Consider the following 26,330-nt stretch of genomic DNA (forward strand, 5'->3'; position numbering starts at 1 on the left):
TGGGACATCCTACTTGTTTCAGAACCTGCAGATAGGGTGGCGAGGAAAACTGGCAAAACTGTCAGGTTGGGGGCCCTCAATTAAGGCCAGACAGAAATGTGGGTTATACCCTATTTGAGGCTAGGTATGTATGAACAGAAATGTGGACTGTACCCCATTTGCAGTTAGGGTCTTATCACTGTTGTCAGCTCTCAGGATAATTGTCTAAGTCATTCTTTCCTTTGGAAGTGGCTCTGGATGTTGAGACAATAGTATCTTTTGCTTCCCTTTGGGTCATTGGGAGTTAGGAGGACATTGAAAAAGGTGGTTATAGAGTCCGGCTGCTGGAATGGGGCTGGCGAGGGCAGGGAGGGCGCAGGGGCTTTGGGGTGCAGGGCAGGGGTCTGCAAGGCTGCAGCCTTCTGAGGGCCAGCCTTGCCAAGCCAGGAGCTGGGTCTGTGCCCTGAGCACACCAAAGACGGGGTGGTTGTGACGGCGGCGGCAGCCCCAGCCATGCTGTGCTAAGTGATGAGGCTGGACCCGTGCTGGTGGAGGTAGAGGTGGAGTGAAAGCCAATGGCGAGGACTGCCTTAACCAGGTGTGCAGGCGATTGGGAATTACAGAAGTTGATTATCTTGGACTGCAATTTACGGGTAGCAAAGGTGAAAGTTTATGGCTAAATCTGAGAAATTGGATCTCCCAGCAGATGGATGGGCTAGCCCCTTACTGGCTTAAACTGAGAGTCAAGTTCTTAGTGGAGCCTCCTCTCATCTTACAGGAGCAGACTAGGGATATCTTTTTCTTGCATCTCAAGAAGACCCTCCTGGCGGGCCACCTCCAGTGTTCCCTAGAGTAGGCAGTGGAACTCAGTGCCCTCTTGGCCCAGACCAAGTTTGGGGACTAAAACCAGAACACGGCCAAGTACAGCTATGAGGAGCTATGTGCCAAGGAGTTCTCCAGTGCCACCTTGAACAACATTGTGGCAAAGCATAAAGAGTTGGAGGGTGAGTTCCTGTCTGGGAGCAGCCGAAATGAATCTGAGTAGGCACCATGAGGTTGCGGGTTCGATCCCTGGCCTCGCTCAGTGGGTTAAGGATCTGGTGTTGCTGTGGCTGTGGTGCAGGCTGGCAGCTGTAGTGATGATTAGACCCCTAGCCTGGGAACCTCCATATGCTGCAGGTGCTGCCCTAAAAAGCAAAATAAATAAATTAATTAATTAAAAAAAAAAAAAGAAAGAATTGGATGGGACCACCCAGGCGTCAGCTGAATACCAAGTTTTGCGGATTGTATTGGCGATGGAGAACTGTGGAATAGAGTGGCATTCCACGAGGGACAGCGAAGGGCAGAAACTCCTCTTTGGGGTTGGACCTGAAGGAATTTCAATTTGTGAAGATGACTTTAGCCCAATTAATAGGATTGTTTACCCTGTGGTGCAGAGGGCGACTCAGTCAGGAAAGCATGTGTACCTGACTGTCGCCAAGGAGTCTGGGAAGAGCATCGTGCTCTTGTTTGAGATGATCGGCACCAGGGCAGCCAGTGGGCTGTACCGAGCTATCACCGAGGCACAGGCTTTTCACAGGTGCGACCCGGGGACCAGTGATGTCATGATGCAGTACAGCTGAGACCTGAAGGGCCACCTGGCTTCTCTGTTTGCCAGGAGGGCTCTGTAGAACGAAGGCGTGATGGACCTCTTCTTTTTTTTTTTTTTGTCTTTTTTTGCCTTTTCTTGAGCTGCTCCTGCGGCATATGGAGGTTCCCAGGCTAGGGGTCCAATCAGAGCTGTAGCCGTCGGCCTACACCACAGCCACAGCAACGCGGGATCCGAGCCGCGTCTGGGACCCACACCACAGCTCACGGCAACACTGAGTCCTTAACCCACTGAGCAACGGCAAGGATTGAACCCGCAACCTCGTAGTTCCTAGTCGGATTCATTAACCACTGCGCCACAACGGGAACTCACGATGGACCGCTTAATGAGAAGCAACCACAGCCCCCCGAGCTTTTCCCTGAAGTCCTCTGAGAGCAGCAGGAACTGCGGCAGCTTCGAGGGTCTCAGCTGCCAGCAGACCCGGGCCCTCCTGGAGAAGCTGCTCAAGCCGAAGGAGGCCATGCTCTGCATGCTGTGCCCCGAGCGCGAGCTCAACTCAGCCTTCTGCCCCGCGGCCACACTGTGTGCTGCGAGGGCTGTGCCACCCAGCTCCAGTCGTGTCCCATTTGCAGGTCAGGAGTGGACCATGTCCGGCACGTCTACCTGCGGACCCACACCAATCTCCTGAACCTGACCGTGATCTGACCTGCTGTGCACTTACCAGACGTGCCCTGTTTACATGAACTATGAAACTATGAAAATGATAGACTGTGGAGAGAATAAATACTCCACCACCCATCTGCCATGCAACGTTTAGGGACAAAACAAAAGGAAGAATGGAAAGAATACAGTTATTCCTCACTGCCCACTCGTAGAATCAGCCCATCCAGGGTGACTACGAGCAAGAGCTCTGGGCCAGAGACACATTCCTTGAACTTTGCTTCTTTTTTTATGATTGAGCGAAGTAATCCGGATCAAGTTAAGGAACTGAGTCAGTTCAGAGGCACCACGGCCAAAGAGTGGGGACCTTTTAGAAAATAATGTTGTAAGTCTCTCTGTGTTAGAACATCCCCAGGTAAGTTTCCTACCTGCAAGCCAGTTTTGTAAGAGTTCGTTTTAAGAATTTACTTGGGTTTTTTAGTACGGGTTACGGAGTGCCAGACATTTTTAATAGGAACATTTTTCTTAACAAGATTGTCATCATTTTCATGTCATTTCTGTTTTTCTAACTTGTTCAAGAATAATTGGGAGGCAAACATTTAAAAATCGATTGGGGAACTTTTTAAAGGTGGACAAGTTGTCGGATTTAAACCAGTCTGGCTAGTAGAGAACAGATCACCACGTGGCTGGTTTTCTATCTCTTCTCCCTCTCCCCTCCCCCAAGCCTTTCACTAACCAGTTTGGTTAGATGAGTTCTATGGAGTAGTCAGCACTCCTTGAGCTTTTTGAGTTGGAGGAATATTTTACCTTTGGGGAAGGGAGCGTGTGTTTTTTGGGAAGAGAGAGCATTCCGTAGTATACAAACAAGGGTGGTTGGTGAGTTCTCCCATGCACCCTGCTCCAGCCTCACCCAGTGGGGTCGCTTTTGCTTGAGCCATCAAGCCTTTTACAGCCCTATCCTATATATATCTTACATATTGTATGCTTTTTTTAATATACTATATGCTTAAGTATTAACTTTGAGTTGTCCCTCCATACATTTTGGAGGGGTTTCAGGGTCTTCTTGTTTCTCTCTTCCTAATCATGTTCTCCATTCTCACTTGGGCATTTTGGATGCTGGTCAGCTTGTGGATTTCTAGGATGTCGGGAAACCTAGATGACCTGCTTGGGTACAATACTAGCTGAGTTAAAGCTAGAAACCTACATTGTCACTTTACTGAGATTTCTAAGTATACTTTTCATATTGCCTTAATGCAGCAGTAATGTGTTTATGCAGTTGTTTCTTTGCACAGACATTTTGTCAAATATTAAAATTCTACTTTTCAATGGCACATATTAGCATATAAGCCTTTATTTCAAGAGGTACTTATTTTTTCACTTGTAAAAAAAAAATAATGTTTCCACATAGAGAACTCTGTTATATCCTAAAGGACTTCTGTCTTTTATATTCAGGATAATAAAGACTTTAAAGCAAAAAAAAAAAACAAAAAAGAAAGAAAGAAAGAAAGAAAAAGGTAGTTAGAGGCTGGAAAACACTTGACACACTTAAGTTTTTGTCACAATCTTTTTTCCAATGTCCTGGATCTTTGCAAAAATAGCAGAAATTATGAGGTCTTTGGTTTTGTTTAGGTACCTTCATTTGCTGGAGCTGAAAATTAAGAAGGTTAACAGTCTTTCTTTTCGATGACTCATCCAGGGTGCAAGCAAGCTGATTTGCCAAATTAACTAAATCTGGAGTGGATATAATTTCTTATTCCACTCTAGTCCTTTTAACTAAAAGAGAAAGACACAGCACATTAACAAACATGGCGTTCAAGGCTACCCAAGTAGATTCAACATCTGAAGGACGACTAGAATTTTCTTTGAGAGAAATGTGAATTGATTATAATAGACATGAAGAGATCCTTCAGACTTTTGTGTGCAAGTCTGAATTTTGTTTTAATCAAGAGGCTTAAGAAAAGCTACTGTGAGTGCTGGGACAAGTTCTCCAGGGAGTGCTCTAGCCTCTTGCCAAAAAGTAAGAGGTCGGGTTTTTTTTCCCCCTCTTCCAGGAAGTTCCAATTATGCAAGTTTTAGCCAATGTTTGGTTTGACCCTCACCAACAAGCATGTGAACTAATTGATTTAGATCTGAAAGACCAGGCTGGGAAGTTTGAATAACTATGCTAAATTCTTCAGCAAACCTATTGGGGGAGGGAGGGCCTCAGGAAACTCTTTAACTAAGGCTCACAATTTGCCTTTAGCCCAGGAAACATAAAAAACTTGAGGTCAAGAAGACTTTAAAGGGACAGAGGAGGGAGTGAGGAGAGGTTTAGAAAAAAAGGGAAATATGGTGCGAGATTTGGAATGGAGAAACAGAGGGTACAGAGGAGGTGGAGTCAATGTAGAACAGAAGGAGGATGGCCATGGAAGTGGGGACCAAGCACAGGAAGGCTTTGCACATCTGGATAGAAAGACTTGGGGGGGGGAGGGGGGTGGGGGGTAGAAGCGAGGAGGGTCGGGGGAGAGGCCAGAAGCCATTTTGTCTTCAATTGTTTGTTTGTCTCAGTAAATTTAAATAATGTACGAGTTCCTTTCGTGGCTTGGAGTTCCCATTGTGGCTCAGTGGAAATGAATCTGACTAGCGTCCATGAGGATGTGGGTTTGATCCCTGACCTCATTCAGTGGGTTAAGGATCCAGCATTACCCTGCGATGTGGAATAGGTTGCAGACATGGCTCAGATCCCTCATGGCTGTGGCTGAGGTGTAGGCCAGTGGCTACCACTCTGATGCGATGACCTCTAGCCTGGGAACCTCCATATGCTGTGCGTGCGGCCCTAAAAAGACAAAAAAAAAAAAAAAAATGCTGTGAGAGGCAATTTTAGACTTCTGATAACATGTGGAATACCAATCAAAATAGGCATCCTGTTCAGTTTGGACAATTTCAGAGCCATGGCTGTCTAATTCAGTTTTAAGGAAAGTAAATTTGGGGAGTTCCAAAGTTCCCCATAATGGGCATCAGTGTTTTAAGTTCCTTTTGCTTATGTAGGTCCTTTTAGGTAGAAATGCGCATGAAGGGGGAGTGTGGTTTTTAAACGAAAAGCCAGCTGGGGTCTCTGAAGGGAGGCGGCTCCCTTGAAACATTTAGATAACTTGGATCTCATTTCTTAGAGGTTTTTCTCTAGAGAAAAGGAAAAAAAAAAATCCTAAACAGCACAATTTCAATAGAAACTGCCTGATTCCAAAAGAATCAGACCAAAAGCTTAGCCGCACATTTCCAAAAGGAGCAGTCTGATTTCAAAAGAGTCAGGCCAAAGTGCCAAATGAGTCCTCACAAGAAGGACAAAGCCCTTAACAGAAAGGACAAGTCTTAAAAAAGAAAGAAAGAAAGAAAGAAAGAAAGAAAGAAAGAAAGAAAGAAAGAAAGAAAGAAAGAAAGAAAGAAAGAAAGAAAGAAAGCAGATCGTGAATAAAGCCTGAAAAGCTTGAAAATGCAAAAAGAGCAGAGCTTGAATCCAAGAGAAAACTCACCCTTAAACTCTGGAGACTGCAAGAAAGCAGTGAGCTCAGTGTGCTCTGTGGGTACCAGAACCTGTTTGCTCACCAGCCTCAGAGTTACTGGGGGGTCTTCCCTGGATCCGACTTCTCTGACACTAAGTAATGTTGGCTTAAAACAAGAAAACAGTTATTTAATCTGTAAAATGAGTTTATTTGAGAACAGAAAAAAAACCTGCAATTTGGGACATACGATCTAGAGTGGTAAACCACAGGCAATTCTGGAGAACAGGAAAGTTCTCCAGAGAAAGAGCTAGGTGGGAGGAGCTGTTATAAATAAAGAATCTCATTAGAGGAACTGGGAGTTTTCATTGCTGAGCTATGACAGTATCTCATTGGTTGGACTGTTTCCAGGCAAGGAGAAATTCTATATTTCCTATGCTGGGTAGTAAAATAGTAATCTTGGAGCTCTCTTTTGGCTCAGCAGTTAAGGAACCCGACTAGGATCCATAAGGATGTGGGTTTGATCCCTGGCCTTGCTCAGTGGGTTAAGGATCTGGCTTTGCCCTGAGCTGTGGTGTAGGTTGCAGATGAGGCTCAGATCTGGCACTGCTGTGGCTCTGGTGCAGGCTGGCAACTGTAACTCGGATTAGACTCCTATCCTGGGAACCTCTTTATGCCATGGCTGTGGCCCTAGAATAGCTAAAAAAAAAAAAAGTGATCTTCTTGCTGTTGGATCTGTAATTGATTGTTCTTTTAAGACCATTATAATTAATAATCTGAGACCGATTCAAGGATAAGCATTATGGCACAGCTTAGATCAAAAAAGGGCTTAGGCCAAAAAATGGCTTGTCTTATGTCTTTTTTGTTTTGTTTTGTTTTTGTTTTTTTGTCCTCTTTAGGGCCGCACCTGCGGCACATGGAGGTTTCCAGGCTAGGGGTCTAATCCAAGCTGAGCTGTAGCTGCTGGCCTACACCACAGCCACAGCAACACCAGATCGGAGCTGTGTCTGTGACCTCCTCCACAGCTCAGGAAACGCCGTATCCTTAACCCACTGAGCGAGGCCAGGGATCGAACCCGCAACTTCATGGTTCCTAGTCGGATTCGTTTCCGCTGCACCACGACGGGAACTCCTGTCTTATGTTAGGAAAGCCATATCTGGTTCTCATTCTCTGTGGACCCCTTACCTTATCTGTATACAATACCTGATTTTTGGGTAAATTTTTAGAACTGTTAAGTTCTCTGATGGTGTCTCTCTGTATGTTTATTTATGTCTATGTATGTAAAAGTGTGTATTTTTCTACTTCCAGTCGTTTTGCCAAAGTTAACTTTTAAAGAACACTATTTAGTTTGCTTAAAGACAAACTAAGCATTTTCTTTCTTTCTTTCCTTCCTTCTTTCTTCCTTTCTTTTCTTTCTTTCTTTCTTTCTTTCTTTCTTTCTTTCTTTCTTTCTTTCTTTCTTTCTTTCTTCTATTTTGTTGGGACAAACTAAGCATTTCTATATATCAAGTATACTCTCAGAAATGTAGAAATAACCCAAATGTTTTTCAGAGTTAAAGATCGTTGCTGCACTTGAGTTTCGTCTAATGTAGAAGAAAATCTCTCACTAGTGATTGCATGTTCTGCATGCTGAAACATGTGTGTGAACGGAGTACTATGGCAAAACAGAAGATGAAAACATTTTCTTGCCAAAGTCCAGAAAACGTGAACTGCAGAGGTGATACTTGAGATGAACCTTAATACACAACTAGAATATTTCCAGAAAATTAAGTGGTAAGGGGGATTTGAGGCACGAGACATTTAACAAAAGCCTCATGCCACAACACAGCCAAGAGTGTTTCAGAAACCATTTGAAATTCCATGTAACAAGTTTTTATGATAGCTGATAGGAGCAGGGAATCGGACAGCAGTGCTGAACAAGAGATGAGGGTAGAGAGTTTAAATATTCAGGAGTCAGTGTTGCAAGTAAACTAAAGTTAGTTTAAACAAAAGGGAGAGTGGCGAGGGGACTGGAGTTTATTACAGGGACGTAAGACTGTCTCACAAAACCCAAGAGCAGGAATAACAGTGAGTGTCAAGAAAACCCAGAATCAAGATCTTGAAGGTCAAATACCATATGATATCACTTATATGTGGAATTTAAAATATGGCACAAATGAACCTACCTACAAAACAGAAATAGACTTATGGACATAGAGAACAGATTTATGTTTGCCAAGGGGGAGGGGAGAGAAAGTGGGATGGACTGGGCATTTGGGGTTGGTGGGTGCAAACTGTTACATTTAGAATGGATAAGCAAGGAGGTCCTGCTGTAGAGCACAGGGAACTATATTTAGTCTCTTGGGATAGATCATGATGGAAGATCATATAAGAAAGGGAATGTATGTGTGTGTAAAGCTGCGTCGCTTTGCTATATAGCAGAAATTTGCACAACACTGTACATCAACTATAATAATTTTTTTTTTAATTAAGGTAGTACTCCATTTCTAATACTGTCTGTGCTCTTCTCTGGACACCTGCTTTGCTCTACTTTCTGCTCAATCCTGGTTCTCCCTTATTGTATCCATTTGGAGGCAGAAGCTAATTGGCCCCATGTGTAACACTTCCATCCTCTTCCAGCTCCAACACCTCAGCAAGAAAGACTTTCCTCTAAGCTGAGTCAGGTATCTCTTCTTTATCCAATTAACTGTGCCCAGAGGCATGAGGTTTTCAAGTGAAATATCCACTGTAGGAATAGATTTGTATAAGACCTTGGGAATATGTGCATATCTTGATGAAAAAATGTAAACCATATTTTGTAGGGAGGGGGAAGAGTAAAGGCAAAGGTTATAGAAAAGAAAACTATTCAGAGTTTTACTTTAATTTTTATAATCAATATTTGGTTGATTGAAGTTAGATATTAAAACAAAAAACTTGTTCTTAACTTCTTAATGTCAGCATATATGTATTATTCTATTTATATATCTGATGAATTTTTTATTTAATAAATTTAAACACTGGGATCTTTTATAATTGGTCTCATTTTACATACTTAATTAAATATGGTTAAACATTTTAGACAGCATTTATACATTTAATGTATTCTGTTAATTTTTAGGCAATTCAATTGTCTAACAAACTTATTAAGTACTTAAAATAATTCTTAAGTCTAAAAAATTTAACATAATTTTGGGGTATCTTAACTTCTTTTACATGTATTTCAGTAAAACTGCATGTACGTGTGGTAATTTCAATTTAAAGCCCAAAAGATTAAGTGAATTACTCAATTATACGGCTTATATTAGAATCGAGGCTAATTGAATAGGCCAAATTCTCTTAAATATCACACGTCACAATTTTTTTTTTTTTTTTTTTTTGCTTCTCAGGGCTGCACCTGCAGCATAAGGAGGACCAGGACAGGGGTTGAATTGGAGCTATAGCTGCCCGCCACAGCCACAGCCACAGCCACAGCCACAGCAACACCACATCTGAGCCGCACCTGCAACCTACAACAAAGCTCATGGCAACGCCAAATCCCTAACCCGCTGAGTGAGGTGAGGGATCGAACCCGTTTGTTTTACCTGCGCCACAATTGGAACTCTTCACACTTCACACTTTTGAAATATTAATAATTAATGGCATAATAAATAATTTGATTACCTAAATATTCCTATGTTTAAATGTAAATATTCTAGGAGTTCCTGTTGTGGTTCAGTGGGTTAAGAACCCAACTAGTGGAGTTCCGGTCGTGGCACAGTGGTTAACGAATCCGACTGGGAACCATGAGGTTGCGGGTTTGATCCCTGGCCTTGCTCAGTGGGTTAAGGATCCGGCGTTGCCGTGAGCTGTGGTGTAGATCACAGATGAGGCTCGGATCCCTCGTTGCTGTGGCTCTGGCGTAGGCTGGCGGCTACAGCTCTGATTAGCCCCCTAGCCTGGGAACCTCCATTTGCCGCAGGAGCAGCCTAAGAAATGGCAAAGAGACCAAAAAAAAAAAAAAACCAAAACCCAACTAGTATCCATGACAATGTGGGTTCAGTCCCTGGCTTTGTTCAGTGGGTTAAGGATCTGTAGTTGTTGCAAGCTGTGGCATAGGTCACAGATGCGGCTCAGATCTGGCATTGCCATGGCTGTGGTATAGGTCCCAGCTACATCTCCTATTTAACCCCCAGCCTGGAAACTTCCACATGCCACAGGTACAGCCATAAAACAAAACAAAACAAAACAAAACAAAACACCCGGAGTTCCCATCATGGCTCACTGGAAACGAATCTGACTAGTGACCATGAGAACGCAGGTTCAATCCCTGGCCTTGCTTAGTGGGTTAAGGATCTGGCATTGCTGTGAGCTGTGGTGTAGGTCACAGATGCAGCTCAGATCTGGAGTTGCTGTGGCTGTGGTGTAGGCCAGTGGCTACAGCTCCAATTCGACCCCTGGCCTGGGAACCTCCGTATGCCACAGATGCAGCCCTAAAAAGTCAAGACAAACAAAACAATATTATGCAACAGATTTCTAGAACTTTCTCATCTTGCACATCTAACACAGCCTTGATCAGCAACTCCCTGGCAACCACCGTTCTAATCTATGCTTCTATGATTTTGACTGCTTTAGATACTTCATATAAATGGAAGCGGGCAGTATTTTCCCTTCTGTGACTGCCTATTTCACTTAGATAATGTCCCCAAGTTTCTTCAATGTTGTCACACATTGCAGGATTCCCTTCTTTTCTGAGGCTGAATAATATTCCATTTTGTGTATATACCGCATTAAAAAAAATCCTTTCACTGAGTGATGGACATTTAGGTTATTTCTACATCTAGTCTGCTGCGAATAGGGCTGTAACGAGTATGGAACTACTAGTATCTCTTTTAGATCCTGCTTTCAATCTTTCTGGATAAATATCCAGATTTGGGATTGCTGGATCACAAGGTAGTTCTTTTTAAATTTTTGAGGATCCTTCATGCTGTTTTCCAGACCGGCTGCACCATTTTGCACTCCTACCAAGAGTGTAAAAGATTTCCAATTATTTAAAAAACAAACAAAACCAAAAACACCCCAAAACAGACTTTTCTAGTTTGAAGTAAACAATGGAATCTCCCTCCAATCCACACCCCTCCCCTCTCCATTAAAATGTCATTTAATTTAATCTTTGGTTTACCATTCCCCATATTTTCTCAAGAGCTTTGAAGAGGCTATTTCTTTTAATTTTCTTTTTTTTTCTTTCTTTTCTTTTTTTTTAATGGACACACCTGTGGCATATGGACGTTCTCGGGTCAGGGATTGAATTCAGGCTGCAGCTGTAACCTAACTCGCAGCTGTAACCTAACTCACGGCTGTAGCAATGCTGGATCCTTTAACTCACTGTGCCAGGCTGGGGATCAAACCCAGAACTTCTCAGTAATCCAAGCTGCTGCAGTCAGATTCTTAACCCAGTGCACCACAACAGGAACTCTGAGGAAGATATTTCTTTAGACATGTGCTAACTCAATTCACTTTAGGTCTTAATAATTTTTTTTTTTTTTTTGCTCAGAGTTCTCATTACAGACCTTCAAAACTGTGACCTTTGCCAAATGTATTCCTGATCAGCTTCTGGCTGAGCTCATACTTTTATATTCCAAACAAATCTCAACAGTTTTCACTTTATCCCAAAGTGCCTCCTCTAGAATTAAGGGTTCAGGACGTATTATTTTTCCACAATTCCTGGTTAGATTTGACACCAGGCATATTAGGAGACATTTAATAAATATAGGACATTATTAGAAAGGGATTAAGAAACTCCCTCCTTGTCTGTTCTGGGCCATCCAGTAGCTGTCCTGGTTCACTGGTGACATTTTAATATTCCCACCTCTTCTCGCTTAGCTCAGAAATTCTTTATCAAAGTACTCAAGTTTCTCTACGATCTAGCCCTGCTCTCCTCACTTTCTCCCTGTGGCTTGACTACCCCTCCAGCTCCCAGAACCAAAGTTTCTTCTCATTCTCCCTGTTTCAAACTCTGCTGGTACTTTAAGGCTCTGTTAAATTTGATGCTTCCATAAGTCACTCCAAGTTAGAAATCTCCCTTATCTATTATAAGAATATCACTGATTTTATAAAGCATGTGATTATCACCCCACTTTAGGTATCATTGCTAAAAATTTTTAAGAATTGATAACAGGTAGAATTATGTATGATTGATTCTCCAGGGTAATTCACCAAAGACTGATTTGATACCTACAATGTAAGAGAGTGTGCCAAGTGCAGCTGGGTTATAGAAAGAGATGCTGTCTTTGCCTTCAGCAAGTGCCAGTGTTATTTCTTTTTCTTTCTTTCTTTTTCTTTTTCTTTTTTTTTGTCTTTTTCCCATTTCTTGGGCTGCTCCCATAGCATGGGAGGGAGGTTCCCAGCCTAGGGGTCAAATCGGACCTGTAGCCACCAGCCTACGCCAGAGCCACAGCAACGCGGGATCCGAGCCTTGTCTGCAAACTACACCACAGCTCACAGCAAGCCGGATCCTTAACCCACTGAGCAAGGCCAGGGATCGAACCCGCAACCTCGTGGTTCCTAGTCGGATTTGTTAACCACTGAGCCACTACAGGAACTCCGTGCCAGTGTTATTTCTTTAAAAATGGTTATGTTATGTAAAGGAGGGGAATAATTTCCTAAGAGTTTATTGGTAGAACTTCACTGGCAGAAAGAGCACAGTGCTAACTCACAATGACACCAAAATGCACTCCCTGACTTTCCAAAACAGTGCCAGAACCGGACACCACCGTTTTCTACTTGATTTTACTCATATAGAGCTACGACAGTATTTAATAGAATTTCAGATCTGAAAAATGTTCTTGAGAAATAATTTAATTCTAGCCTGGAATATGTATTTTCCTAGACAGACAAAAGAGGAGCATTCTAATGAATTACTCATGAAACAGAGTTTTTTGTTGTGTATGAAACGGATTGCGGTCTGGGAGTGGAGTAAGGAGGAGAGCTGGTTCTTTCCTTCTTTTCTCCCTTTCTTCCTTCTTTTCCTCTCATTTTTAAATACGATCTAGACATTTTCAAGCGAAGTTCTTTTTTGTGTTGGTTTTTTTAAAGCCCCTCTCCAAAGGGGCCGAGGAGTTTCTTCTCGTAGCTACAGTTACCGCCTCTCGCTCGCTGCGATTGGTCCAGAGTAAAGTAGAAATAGTTCCAGGGGCGGAGAAACTGGAGCCCTGGGCTGGGAGAGGACTCAAGGCTGCGTAAGTGATAAGCTCGGCACGAGAGGGAGCAAGTCTCTACCCGGCCGTCCGCTAGGCCGCAGTGGGGCCACCGCAGAGGCTCGGGTCCCCGGAAGCCCCGCGAGTCACACGCAGAAATGTGGAACCCCCTTCACGAAACCGACTCGACCTCTGTCGCCTGGCGCCGCCCGCGCTGGCTGTGCGCTGGGGCCCTGGTGCTGGCCGCCAGCCTCTTCGTCCTCGGCTTCCTCTTCGGTACGGGGCCCCTCACCACCCACTGCCCGGGACCTACCCGGTTCTGAGGCGGTTCGCGGGACTCCCGGGCTGGCTGCCTCGTGGGGTCCTGCTGCTGGTCTCCTGGGAGGCGCGGATGGGCTGGGGGACCAGCTCCCGCATGTTAGGCTGGAGGTGCTGGGGGCGGTGCACGGTTAGTTTTCGGGCAGGCTACTGCAGGACAGTCACCCAGGGTCAGGAGTAGAATGGAGAGACCCCGAAACTTTCACCCCTTGAGAAAGTTCCACCTGCTGGAGCCCTGAGAGAAACAAGTTCGTTTTAGCAGGAGCGACTTTTGCCAGGTCGTCCAAGGAGTTGTGCAAGATACGACTCGGGTCTTACCTTTTGGAGCTCTTTATCTAGTCTTGTGCCTGTGCCTGGAACTGCTGCGTGTCTAACAGTAGGTGGAACTCTGCCTGAGAGCCCTTTTCTCCTGTTTTGTCCTTGGAGTAAGTACTAGAGGACCATTCAGGAACTGACTGGCATTATTGTCAGTGGTCTAAACAAGTCTTTCCCAGCAGTTCTTGAGCGTTTTCGCCCGGGTACTGATTTGCTGACTTAACCCAATTCTCCGAGATACGCGGGGTGGGGGGGTGGGGTGGGCAGCACAGGTAATAAGCTCAAACTCTTTACATTTCCATTTTGATTCTGCAACTTCTTATTGGTTTTGAACAAGTTACCAAGTCTCTGTTAGCCTCAGTTTATCAGTCATCATGAGAATAATATCTGTAACTTACTGGGAATAGTAAATGGAACAGCATCTAAAGCTCTTGGCACAGTAGTGGGGTGTTGGAACTTTTCTTTTTTCTTTCCTCATGAAGAGATGCTTTAAATTGGACATTAAAGCACAGGACTAACCTAAGGTATTGCCGGATAGTTGGCCCCTATTCTGAATTCTGGGTTGCCCTTCTTAGATTTAGAAAACAGGGCATAACGAAGTTAGGTTGGCTCAGATTCAGTCTCTTCTTAATTGCTGTGTGACCTTTAGGTCAATAAAGCACTTTGAGCCGCACTCTGCTAGTAACTAACATGTGGATATTAGGACTGTTGTGGGGCTTAGATAAGTACTCTCACTAAGAACACACTTGAACTTGAGTTTCAATTTTCTCAACTGTCAACATGGGAAAAACACTTGGTAGGCTGGCATGAGGATTAAAAAATCTCATGTGTCTTTGAAAAACATTTTATTCTTGGTATTGCCCTCGGCCCCATCCTTATATTCATTGCTGAGTGACTGACACAGTGGGTTCTTTATTAATGTTTATTAATTTTTTTCCTAGGATGGAATTCTCTGTTCTCTTTTCCTTCCATAGTGTCCCCCCCATCCCGTTCATTTTTCAGATCTCAATTCAAGCATTTTATCCTCTCTTTATCCTTCCCTGATCCTACAGTCTAAGTTCCTTCATTTTAAGTATGGTGGAACTGTATTAACATTTACCACCTACCATTTATTTCAGTATGCATGTATATATGCTTGTATGTGTGCACATATGTGATTAATAGCTAGAAAGCTCCATGAAAGCTGACTGGGTGATTTTGATAACCATTTTATGCATAAATGATATCATTTCTCTAAATAAACCTTATAATGAAGCTAACTACAAGTGCTAGTGGCTCCATACCCATTGCCTCTAGGCTTTTATGTGCATTGGATGTCTTGCAAGAGATGTTGGGTGAATTGTAGCTTCATTGTCGCTATGTCAAGTTGAACGTCTTTGTAAGTCTGCTTCAACTGGAAAGACAAAAATCTCAGCACATTTTGTTAGTTTCAGAACCAGAACAAATTATAGGTCTGAATTGCCTTCACCTCTTTGAGATAGTTTATGTACTTGAAATATATTCATAATTCATTACAAATTTTTATGGAATGCTTATTCTGGATCAGCAGAGCACTGGTGATAGAAGCTTTAAAGAGAAGGAAGGTAGATCTCCTTTTGGCCTTCATTTGTGCCTTTAGTTCAACCATATTTCATTTCAGTGCTAATTTCATAAAAGCATTTCTTAGAATAACAGCAATACTTATTGAAATTGGATGAAAACATATGTTGCAATTGATTTGTCATTAAGTGTGTATGCATAATTTTTTTTTCCCCCAATGGAAGTAGGCAAGAGAAATTACACTTTGGAAAATCTCAGTTAATGCCAGGGATCATTGATAATTTATATTTTGTATATGATAAGTACAGCAATAAGGAAGATGAGACTGTCTGTAAGCTCATATTTCATTCTTTTATTTGTTTGTATTTTACAGGATGGTTTATAAAATCTCCCAATGAAGCTGCTAACATTAGTCCTCAGCATAATGTGAAGAAAGCATTTTTGGATGAGTTGAAAGCAGAGAACATCAAGACATTCTTATAGTAAGCATTGAAAGTATTGAATGTTTATATGGACAAGTTCTTGGAAAATTTTATTGTTCTATTTAGAAGTTCTAATCCAGTATTTTCTAAAGAGAAACTGACTTCTTAAAAAAAAAAGTTTTATTTGTTGAAGATCTTGTATCACATTTCATATGGAGAAGAGTATACCTTCACCTGAACTTTATTGTGATAGTTTTTTTTTTTTTTTTTGTCTTTTTGCTATTTCTTGGGGCCGCTCCCACGGCATATGGAGGTTCCCAGGCCAGGGGTCGAAACGGAGCTGTAGCCACCGGCCTACGCCAGAGCCACAGCAACGCGGGATCCGAGCCGCGTCTGCAACCTACACCACAGCTCACGGCAACGCCGGATCGTTAACCCACTGAGCAAGGGCAGGGACCGAACCCGCAACCTCATGGTTCCTAGTCTGATTCGTTAACCACTGCGCCACAACGGGAACTCCTGTGATAGATGTTTTAAAGTAGGTGTCAGCAATTTTTTTCTGTAAAGGGCCAGCTTTTGTGGACCAGCTGATCTTTGTCACAGCTATTCATTTCTGCTGTTGTAGCACCAAAGAAGTAGTAGAAAATGCATGAACAAGTAAGTGTATCAGTTCTGATAAAACTTTATTTATCGGCACTGAAATTTAAATTTCATATAAGTGGTAGGTTACAAAATATTATTCCTTTTGATTTTTTTCACCTATTTAAAATGTGATAACCATTCTTATCACATCTTATCTTTGGGTTGTACAAAAATAGGAAGTGAGCTGGATTTGGTCAGTGAAGCTCCTGTTTTAGAGGAAGATAGTATATTTTGGTCAAAAGAATATGTTTGGACTTTGAAGCCAGACATACCTGAGTTTAAATTACGTCCTTGTCTGTTGATATTAAAGTAACTTTGAGTGAATATTTAACCTTCCTAGCTCTCATTTCCACATCTATAAAAATGGGGATCATGACATTGTTGTGATGAGCATGAAATCAGAGAGCATATATTTGACCTAGTGTTGAAAACTAGCTCCCTGTTTCCTGAAATAGCTATCTCTGGTGTAGAGCAAAAGAGGTAAATGAGTAAATTTAAAAATTACTTGCAAAGCAACTAAAATGATTTTAATGAATAATTGATTAGAATACTTAGCGTTTTCAAAGAGAAATATTTGAAGTCCCTGACAATGATTTAAGGGATCCCTTAGTGAATACAAGATGTAATTTTATATAAAATAAATATATATGTATAGATGTGCATACACACAGTCATACAAACACATATGTCTATTTAATTATGATAGAATTAAAACTATGAATACAATTTGCTGGGGCTCCTATCAAATCTTTGGAAGGGGCATTTCAAATGAGAGATCCTGAAGCTTAAATTTTGTGGAAATCTATTTGCCACTTGCTATTTTTACTATAATTATGTACAATAGGTAAAAAAAGGGGGGGTCTGGCAAGATATAATTTACAATCCTAGACCGAAGGGCTATCTTGTCTTCCTTCTTCCTTTCCTACCCTGTTGCCTGGAGGGATCAGCACAGAAGAAAATTGAATGCCTTCCTTTATTTCACTCTGTGCCCTGAACAAGATAGAAACTATCAGCTTCTTGCCTGTTCTCCTTGGCCTTGGCCAAGCTCCTCTTAACTGTTTAGAACTCAAGGGTTTTCACCATTAACACGCAAAAGATTAACAGAGCCTCTGCTCTTACCCCCTAAGACTACAGAATCTCAGGAAGCCTCCTGAACTCTCCAGATTGCTAATTTGCCATTTATCCAACAGAGTGCTTTCACTCTAATTATATTCTTAGGTCAGGGATCATTAAAGCATCAGATCTTCTATCTTGAACTCCTTTATAATCCTTGATTTATTACTAAAGAGTCTCCATTACTTCTAATTTACCTGCCTCTCCACAGTGGCTGAGAGGATTAAGTAGGGTCTGCCTTTTTAGGCTCCCTTAGGGTATAGGTTTGTCCTCTGTTTTTCCTTTTGTTTTGTAACCTCTGGTTAAATTCTCTCATCTAGTCATTGTTTTGCTTGTCTTTAGAGGGCCTTCTCTACCCTGTTCTGAAAGTCAAGATAAGTTTTGATGGCTGTTTTAGAATCTCACTGATCTGCATTTGAATACCAGTTCCACCTTCCCCTGACTAAGTCCTCTTATGCCTCTAAGCACTGTTCATTTGTAAGTCAGTTGCAGTGTATTAAAATAGGAATACCAGAGTTCTCTGCAGGGCTCAGTGGTTAACAGCCTGACTAGTACCCTTGAGGACACAGGCCTTGCTCAGCGGGTTAAGGATCCGGTATTGGCATGAGTTGTGGTGTAGGTCATAGACATGGCTCAGATCCTGCGTTCCTGTGGCTGTGGTGTAGGCTGGCAGTTGTAACTGTGATTCCATTCCTAGCCTGGGAACCTCGGGATGCTGCAGGTGCGGCCCTAAAAAAAGACAAAAAAAAGAAATAGGAATACCAGTAGCTCCCTTTATGGAGATAATGTAATGATCCCTGGAACATATTTAAACTTCTGTAGGTGGACAGAGATACATGAGCTATATTTTTAAAATACGTGTTGTTGGCTCTTTTGGATAAATTTGCAAATGATTCGTCTTAAAAAAATAGTTTGACATTTTAATAGAATCAACACTTTGCTTGCAACATGCTTCCCAGTTGAACTGCTGTTTGATAGGTATTATCTAATTAAGCCTCAAATCTTTGCGAAGTAGTGAGATAGCAATATTCTCCCCATGTACAGATAAGAAATTTAAGACATGGCCAGGATTATACAAGTTGGTTTAAATATATATGTATATATATAAATACCATTTTTGGGATTAGCTTTGCTCCAAAAGAGTGGGTTCTAACCCTGATCATAGCACACTCTTGTATCCTAGTTGGTAATGACAAAACTTTTACCAGTAATTTCACTCGTAATGTTTCTGAACTGAACTTGGGTCTACTCACCTACTGGGCAGCAAAGCCCATCTGTGGGCACCTGGTTGTGCTGAAGGAGTACAGCGTTTATTGCAGAGCTCCAGAAAGGAGAACAGGAAGCCCATACTCTAAAGATTCAAAATTCCCTATGGCTTTTGGGGAAGGGATTTTAAAGGGAACGTTTGGATGAGGGTAGCAGCTCGTGGCCTTTCTTCTTCTGATTGGTTGGTGGTGAAGTAACAGGGTGATGTTTCAGGAATCTGAATCATCAACCTTCTGCTTTCAATCAGTATGAGTTCTACATGCTTGTGGTCCCTTTATAGCCACCTTTATCCACTTGGTGGCGGTCCTAGTTTTTGCCAAACGGCTCAAAGATGTGTATGTGTCAGATCGTTCTGTTATTTAAGCTATCACTACTTTGGCTTTTCCTTTGTTTTTGCATTCCCTCACTTCCCTAACTAGTAACTACTCTTGGGAATCTGTTCTTTGGAATTCAGGGAAGGCCTAGGAGGCTGAAGCATTTTTCTACAAGCAAGAAACTAGGGACTCTCTGAGAAGTTTTTTTGTACCTGGGAGGGTCCTACGAGGACCTGCTTGGCCTCAATACCCCGCCCCCTCTTCATACTCCTAGATATTCCTAATCCTGAGGGGAACAAGGGAAGGACGAGAAAGGGAAGAAAGCTTTGAACACAGAGGTTAATCATAAACTTGGCAAGGGAACTCGGTTATGGGGGACTCAGTTTCATAATAAGAAGAGTCTGATAATGATCTTGAGAGAGAGTGTGTGTGTGTGTGTGTGTGTGTGTGTGTGTATACGAGTGCGAGCAGGTTCAAGACTCCCTGTAACAATTCTTTCACACAGAAACAAAGTTACAGCTGTGAATTCAGGAAATATGCATAATCGGAATCTACTTTAGTTATGCTGCGATTTGGATTTGTGTAATATGGAAGAAAATAGCCATGTTGGCTGTTTCTGTTTTCTTTGCAAATATTCATTGACAAATGGATACATAGAATCCTTAAATTGTGCTATTTTCATGACTATGTTTTGCAAATACATATTAGAAATCCTACGTAAGGTGTTAAGCCCTAAACATTTACTGAATGAGGATTTTAATGGTATTTTTGTAAATTAAATTTAAATGATTTTAATATAATTTAAAATTAGTCACATGAATTCCATCCCTCTCTCTTTTTTTAAGATATACAATAGAGTCAAATATTTGAAATAAGGATCATCATAGCCATGTTGGTTATTAGTTGGAACTGTATTGAATTTAGAAAAAAACAAAAATTGGTGAAGTTCAGGAAGTTCATGAGCTAGAAACAAATAAGATACATGATGCTTTGTCATGTGGGACTTTTTTTTTTTTTTTTCTTGAAGAGATTTAAGTTGAAAACACCAATGAACTGAAATTACCAATGTTCTTTAGGGAAACAACAAATTTCCAAAGGAGAGAAATTTTAGAAAAGCAACCAAAAGCATCAATATCCAGACGTATTAAAGAGAAATCAGTCTATACATGAAAATATTAGTGGTAGCTAAAATTTTGGCCACATTATTTCAATTTGTTCGATATACTTGGTTAGATTAATTCTCATTATTGATTTTAAATATATTGTTTATACATGGTGAATGGGGTACAAGAAATTCAGTTTAAGCTCATGTAAGTATGTTCAGATTACTCCTTAATAAAGACACTTTATAAATGGATTCTAATGACAAGGTTTCTCACTTGTCTATAACTTTCAGAATTTAAAAACAAATGTAGGGGAGTTCCCATCATGGCACAGCGGAAATGAATCGGACTAGGAACCATAAGGTTGCAGGTTCGATCCCTGGCCTGGCTCAGTGGGTTAAGGATCTGGTATTGCCGTGACCTGTGGTGTAGGTCGCAGATGCGGCTCAGACCTGGCATTGCTGTGACTGTGGGGTAGAATGGCAGCTACAGCTCTGATTGGACCCCTAGCCTGGGAACTTCCGAATGCCGCTGGTGCGGCCCTAAAAAGAAAAACAAAAAAACCAACTCCCCCCCCCCACCAAATAAATGTAATTTTCAGTAGTGCTTGGCATGTCACAGCTTGATCTTTTGGATGGAAATATTTCTTATCTTCTAGTTATATTTTACTCTGTGAAGTAAATGGGTAAGTCTATGAAAGTTCCAAGAAGCATTGGTCTTAAGAATGATACTTTCCTCATCTACTATATAGGGTTATAGCTACAAGCTTGCACATAATGATTCTCTACAAAAATCAGTTTTTCTGATTTTTCTACTGAATGAGTGCAAATTAGAGCATGAAAATTTCAAGGAACATTTGAAAAGCTATTTGATGCAATAATAGTGCCACTTTACTTTTTTTAACATATCACATTTCAAAGTGTTTTTTTTTTCTTAATGTAAATCTGCTTTATTGGTTGTTGATTTGGCATAAAGGCTGACTAAACAATTTCTAACCGCTTTCAATTTTTGCTCAACAGTAATTTTACCCGGATACCACATTTAGCTGGAACAGAACAGAACTTTCAGCTTGCAAAGCAAATTCAATCTCAGTGGAAAGAATTTGGCCTGGATTCTGTTGAGTTAGCCCATTATGATGTGCTGTTGTCCTATCCAAATAAGACTCGCCCCAACTACATCTCAATAATTGATGAAGATGGAAATGAGGTAAAAAGAAAGAAAAAAGCACCCCTCCATCTGCTCTTTTCAAATACCTTCTGTGAAAGAATGCTCTATGCTGTCTCCAAATATTGATAGAAATCAATGTTGAAAATTACGAATGATACCCTTAATAATCTTACTACCAGGGCCACCTGAATTTAATGTGACAATAGAAACTGAGAAATTGATGCTTCATGACAGTTACTGTTTTCTATTATTTTAGCATTGCACACTGATATAAAATATGATATGAAGCAACTGAATTTGATACATTTTTGATAGGTTCAGACTACATAAGGTCATGCATAGATTTGCAGATGCTAGGAAATTCAGACAATGTTTGAGCTAGCAGGTTTTTATTGCTACGTACTATTTATATCTCATATATCATATGTTCAGCTCTTTGGCCCAGAACTTGGGTACGGGCATTTGGTGCGAAGAGAGTTTGGAGAGAAATTCTACAAAAAGGTAGATACTCTAAGGAATTTACAATCTTCTTTGTAAGTTAAAGAACATACTTAGGAAAGAAGATAATACAAGTAACTGAGATTTTTTTTTTATCGTGATACATATTCACTATGAAAAGTTCATGTTCATTCCTATTTGGCATATTTTTGTTTTAGAGTTACCATATCTAAAATAGCCCTTTTAACTCTAGGTAGCTCCCCTTGGTCCTTTAGTTAGTTGGAACTTCTAAATTGCTTATAGCTTCAAATATGTCCAGTTTGATCAGTCAACTGAAAATGCCATGTGATTTAAGTATATGTAAATTTTTAATTACCTCCTTTTACTGACTAGTGAATCAGCCTCTCATTAATGACTAATATGTTGTTTTGTAGTCAGTGATGTAATCTCATGCTAAATTTCCTAAACTGTGTTGGAATTTTCCGTATTAGTTATTTTAAATATAGTAGTTAACAGAGCTTAACTTTAAAAAAAATCAAACTATTTCAAAATTTAAAAATATTTTAAGGTAGGTATGGGGAACACCATACTTCATACGGTCCCATAACCTTTACTAAATAAGTGATGGTATATCTACATAATTAAGTGCTGATGGGTCTTTAAAAATATGTTTAGAAAAGTTATTTAATGACATTATAAAATATTGGTAATGTTAAAAAATATGCATACTTAAATCAAATATGCATACTCTATCAAAATTTGGCTACTGTGTACAATGAGGGAAGAAGCAAACTTTTGGAGTTCTCTTGTGGCACAGTAGGTTAAGGATTCACCATTGTCACTGCAGTGGCTTGGGTCAGTGCTGTGGTATGGGTTCGAGGGTTTGATTCCTGGCCTGGGAACTTCCACATGCTGCTCCTGCAGCAGAAAAAAAAAGAAGCACAACTTTGACTTCTCTTCTTTTTCACTTTCTTTTCACCTCCCAATTTTTATTATACCTTTGCTTTATTCCATTCATCATTTGTTTTTAGTAGCATTCAAAACGAAAGCATTTATGAAGTTTCTAAAGTCTATCACATAATAGAAACTTTTATCATGTAGAAGTTTCGTTTTGGAGAGTTTCCTGAATGGCATTGGCTGCCAAAAATTTACTAACTTTTTTGAAAGGGGTATCATTAATTCATTTTTATTTATATCCAAGTTATGCCTGCACGCAAAGAATCACACAGTTCTCCAAAGGTCCTTGCTTCCCCCTATTTCTCCCTTCCCTGAGGCAATCGCTATTCCACCTTGGGTAGATTTTTTGGATATTTACCTCTGTTTCTTTAAATCACATGCTTGTTTTGCTTGTGTTTCGGATCCAGGCATTATCTTTTGCTCTTGTATTCTCACCCCTCTGCATGAACTACAAATCCTTTCTTTTTGTGTCCCCATTTCCCAGTGTCGTTTAATTGTGATAACTTAGAATTTGTAGCCAAGCTATGGAGTAAACTGCAAACCTTTACTCTTCTCTATAATATTGACTAATTCCCCTTCCTGTAGGCAACAAATGTGAGGAGTAGGATTTCATAGATTCTGCCAGAAATATTTTAAATTATATATACATTATTTTACCTTTGTGTATGTAGGGATAATGTGCTATATCCGTTGAAGTGTGTATTGTCTTTTTTATTTCATGAAAATAGAAATTTGTAAACCGAGATTATTTTAGTTATACTTAGAACACATAATTTGAGGCTATATTAGCGAATTTTGGAGAGTGAGCAGTGCTCAATGGTGTATTGTCTGCCTTTGGTAGTCACCCAAAGGAGTCAATTCCTTGACCTTAAGAAACTTTACCTAGTTAGAAAAACTCATGAACTTGATGTAAAATCCATTTGCTCAGTGGTGCTGTAAAACTGAAGATTACCGTAAAGGCAAATCAAGTGAGACAAGCTTGAATACTCCCTTGGCTGAAAGACTTGCTGATATGATGACTGTTTCTGGATGGATTTTTTTTTTCTTTTTCTTTTCTTTTTTTTTTTTGCACTTTAGTTTTTCTTACAATCTTTCCCAGTGATTCAGTTGAGTTTGTATCCTATGTGGATCATAGATGGAAGATGGGAATTTTTGAAGAGTAGTTGTTGATTTTGGTTTCATTTTAGATTCTATCAGCATCAGAAGTAAGTAACTGGTGCTCTAGTTCGTACAATGGAATGTCAGCCCAGATTCACTCCCCATCTCCCACCACCCTTGCATTACTGCACTGGCCGGGACCTACAGTTGAATAGGAAATACAGGAGTTGCTGCTGTGGCTCAGCAGGTAACGAATCTGAGTAGCACCCATGAGGACACAGGTTCCATCCTTGGTCTTGCTCAGTGGGTTAAGAATCTGTCATTGCCGTGAGCTGTGGTATAGCCTGCAGACTTGTTTCAGATCCTGCGTTGCTGCATCTGGTGTAGGCCAGCAGCTGCAGCTCCAATTTGACCCCTAGCCTGGGAACCTCCATATGCCATGGGTGCAGCCCTGAAAAGCAAAAAAAAAAAAAAAAAGAGAGAGAGAGAAAGAAAAATGAGTGGTGCTGGCAGGTGTCCTTGATTTGAGAGTTTTTCATGTTGCACCATTAATTTTGATATTTATATTAGGTTACGTTAATTCACTTTCTCAGTTTACAAAGACTTTGTCATGGATTTATATTGAATTTTATAAACACTTTTTTGGATCTTTTGAGATGAGCATATAATTTTTCTTTTTCATAATGATAATTGTAATAAATGATATTCTATTATTGGACTCATTTTTGAATTGGTAATGTTAGTCTGTATTAGTTTTCAATTCAGATATTCATAATACATTTGACCTGTATTTTTGTACTTTGCTTATTGGGTTATAATTTCTAGATTATGTTTGCCTCGTAAAATGAATTGACTTTTTATTTATTTATTTATTTTTAAAATTTTTTTAGTCTTTTCTAGGGCTGCTTCCCTCAGCATATGGAGGTTCCCAGGCTAGGGGACTAATCAGAGCTGTTGATGTTGGCCTATGTCAGAGCCACAGCAACGCGGGATCTGAGCCGCATGTGCGGGCTACACCACAGCTCACGGCAATGCCGGATCCCTAACCCACTGAGCGAGGCCAGGGATCGAACCCGCAACCTCATGGTTCCTAGTCGGATTCGTTAACCACTGCGCCACAACGGGAACTCCAAAATGAATTGACTTTTTAATCTCAAATAGGTTGTGTTATCTTTTACTTTAATCTTTCAAACTCGAGAAAACTAGGTGATCTTTATGTTTTGTTTTTATGGGAGATTTTAAACTACTGATTTGATTTCTTTATTGTTACAGGACTATTTCGATTTTTAAAAATGCATTCTTAGGTCAGTTTTAATAAGTTTTTAAATGCATTTTTCCATTTCATCTAAGTTTTCAATTATTGGCATAGTTCTTCCTACTTTTTCTTATCTTTTTGAATCTGCACAGAATATATATAGATAAATACTTTTTCTCACTCCTAATATCACTTATTTGTGCTTTTCTTATATTTTTTCTTAATGATATTGACAAATATATGTCAATTTTATTGTATTTTCAAAGAATAAACTTTCAGCTCTGGCAATCATTTCTTGTATATCTGTTTTATGTCTCATTAATTCTATTCTTACTTTATAATTTCCTCTTTTACTTTCCTGGTGTTTTATTTTGCTGTTCTTTGTAGCATTTTCAGTTGGATACCTAATTTATTGATGGTCAATCTTTTCTAATATGAGTATTAAAACCAAAATTTCCTTCTAAGAACCACTTAAATAGATCTCACAAGTTTGGAAAAATATTTTAGTTCTCATGAATAAATAAATATCCTCTAATTTCTGTGTTTTTGTCTTGTTCTTGGAGCTATTTAGAGGTATTTTTAAATTTTTATTTATTTATTTATTTATTTACTTTTTTTATTACTCAAATGAACTTATCACATCTGTAGTTGTATAATGATCATAACAATCTGATTTCACGCTATTTCCATCCCACATCCCAAGCACATCCCCCCATGCCCCAAACTGTCTCCTCCGGAGACCATAAGTTTTTCAATGTCTATGAGTCAGCATGTGTTCTGCAAAGAGGTTCAGTCTGTCCTTTTTTCAGATTCCACATGTCAGTGAAAGCATTTGATGTTGGTGTCTTTGAAATTTTAAATGTAAAGCTTTTTCCTTTATCAGTCTCATCTGGTTTTGCAAATTAACTACATTATGATCAGATAATGTGGTTTGTATGGCACTAACCTGGTGGCAATTGCTGAGACTTCCTTTAAAAGCTATTAGGTGGTCAATTTTTATAAATGTTCTGTGCTCATTTGAAAAAATATATATTCTTCAGTTGTTGGGTTTAATAGTTTTGTATTTGTTCGTTAGTTCAAATTTTTTGTTTGGCTAAACCATACTTTATCCTTGATGTGTTCTAATTTTATGTGCTATCTTTTTTAATTACTGAGAAAAGAACTTTAGATTATCTGACTATAGTGGTGAATTATTTTTATTTCCCTTAGGAATTCCATCAGCTTCTACTTCTTATAGTTTGAAGTTCTCTTATTAGATGTAAACAGTGTTAGCTTGGCTTTTCTTTCTCAGCTTTGTGACTTTTCCAAACTTACTGTGACCTTGTGTATAAGTTGGCTGTGATAAAATGATACACAGCTGGAGTTCCTGTTGTGGCACAGCAGAAACAAATATGACTGGGAATCATGAAGTTGTGGGTTCGATCCCTGGCCTCGCTTCCTGGATTAGGAATCCAGCCTTGCTGTGAGCTGTTGTGTGGGATGCAGACGCGGCTTGGATCTGGTGTTGCTGTGGCTGTGGCCTAAGCTGT

General features: G+C 40.3%; 1 protein-coding gene and 1 pseudogene across 2 annotated transcripts in view; both read left to right on the forward strand.

Annotated features, from left to right (window-relative positions):
* The first annotated feature begins 670 nt into the window (after positions 1 to 670).
* On the forward strand, positions 671 to 2,272 carry LOC125111932 (E3 ubiquitin-protein ligase MYLIP-like; annotated as a pseudogene).
* Positions 2,273 to 12,863: 10,591 nt separating this feature from the next.
* Positions 12,864 to 26,330, forward strand: part of LOC125111284 (Putative N-acetylated-alpha-linked acidic dipeptidase) — a 58,803-nt gene continuing 45,336 nt past the window's right edge. For both annotated transcript variants that reach the window (XM_047753193.1, XM_047753194.1), the window contains exons 1-3: positions 12,864 to 13,130; positions 15,400 to 15,508; positions 20,906 to 21,092. In XM_047753193.1, coding sequence (XP_047609149.1) covers positions 13,013 to 13,130; positions 15,400 to 15,508; positions 20,906 to 21,092 — 414 coding nt within the window. In that variant the 5' untranslated portion in view covers positions 12,864 to 13,012. The remainder of the gene's footprint in view (positions 13,131 to 15,399; positions 15,509 to 20,905; positions 21,093 to 26,330) is intronic.

This window comes from Phacochoerus africanus, chromosome 11 (genome assembly GCF_016906955.1).
Source record: "Phacochoerus africanus isolate WHEZ1 chromosome 11, ROS_Pafr_v1, whole genome shotgun sequence".
Classification (NCBI taxonomy): Eukaryota; Metazoa; Chordata; class Mammalia; order Artiodactyla; family Suidae; genus Phacochoerus; species Phacochoerus africanus.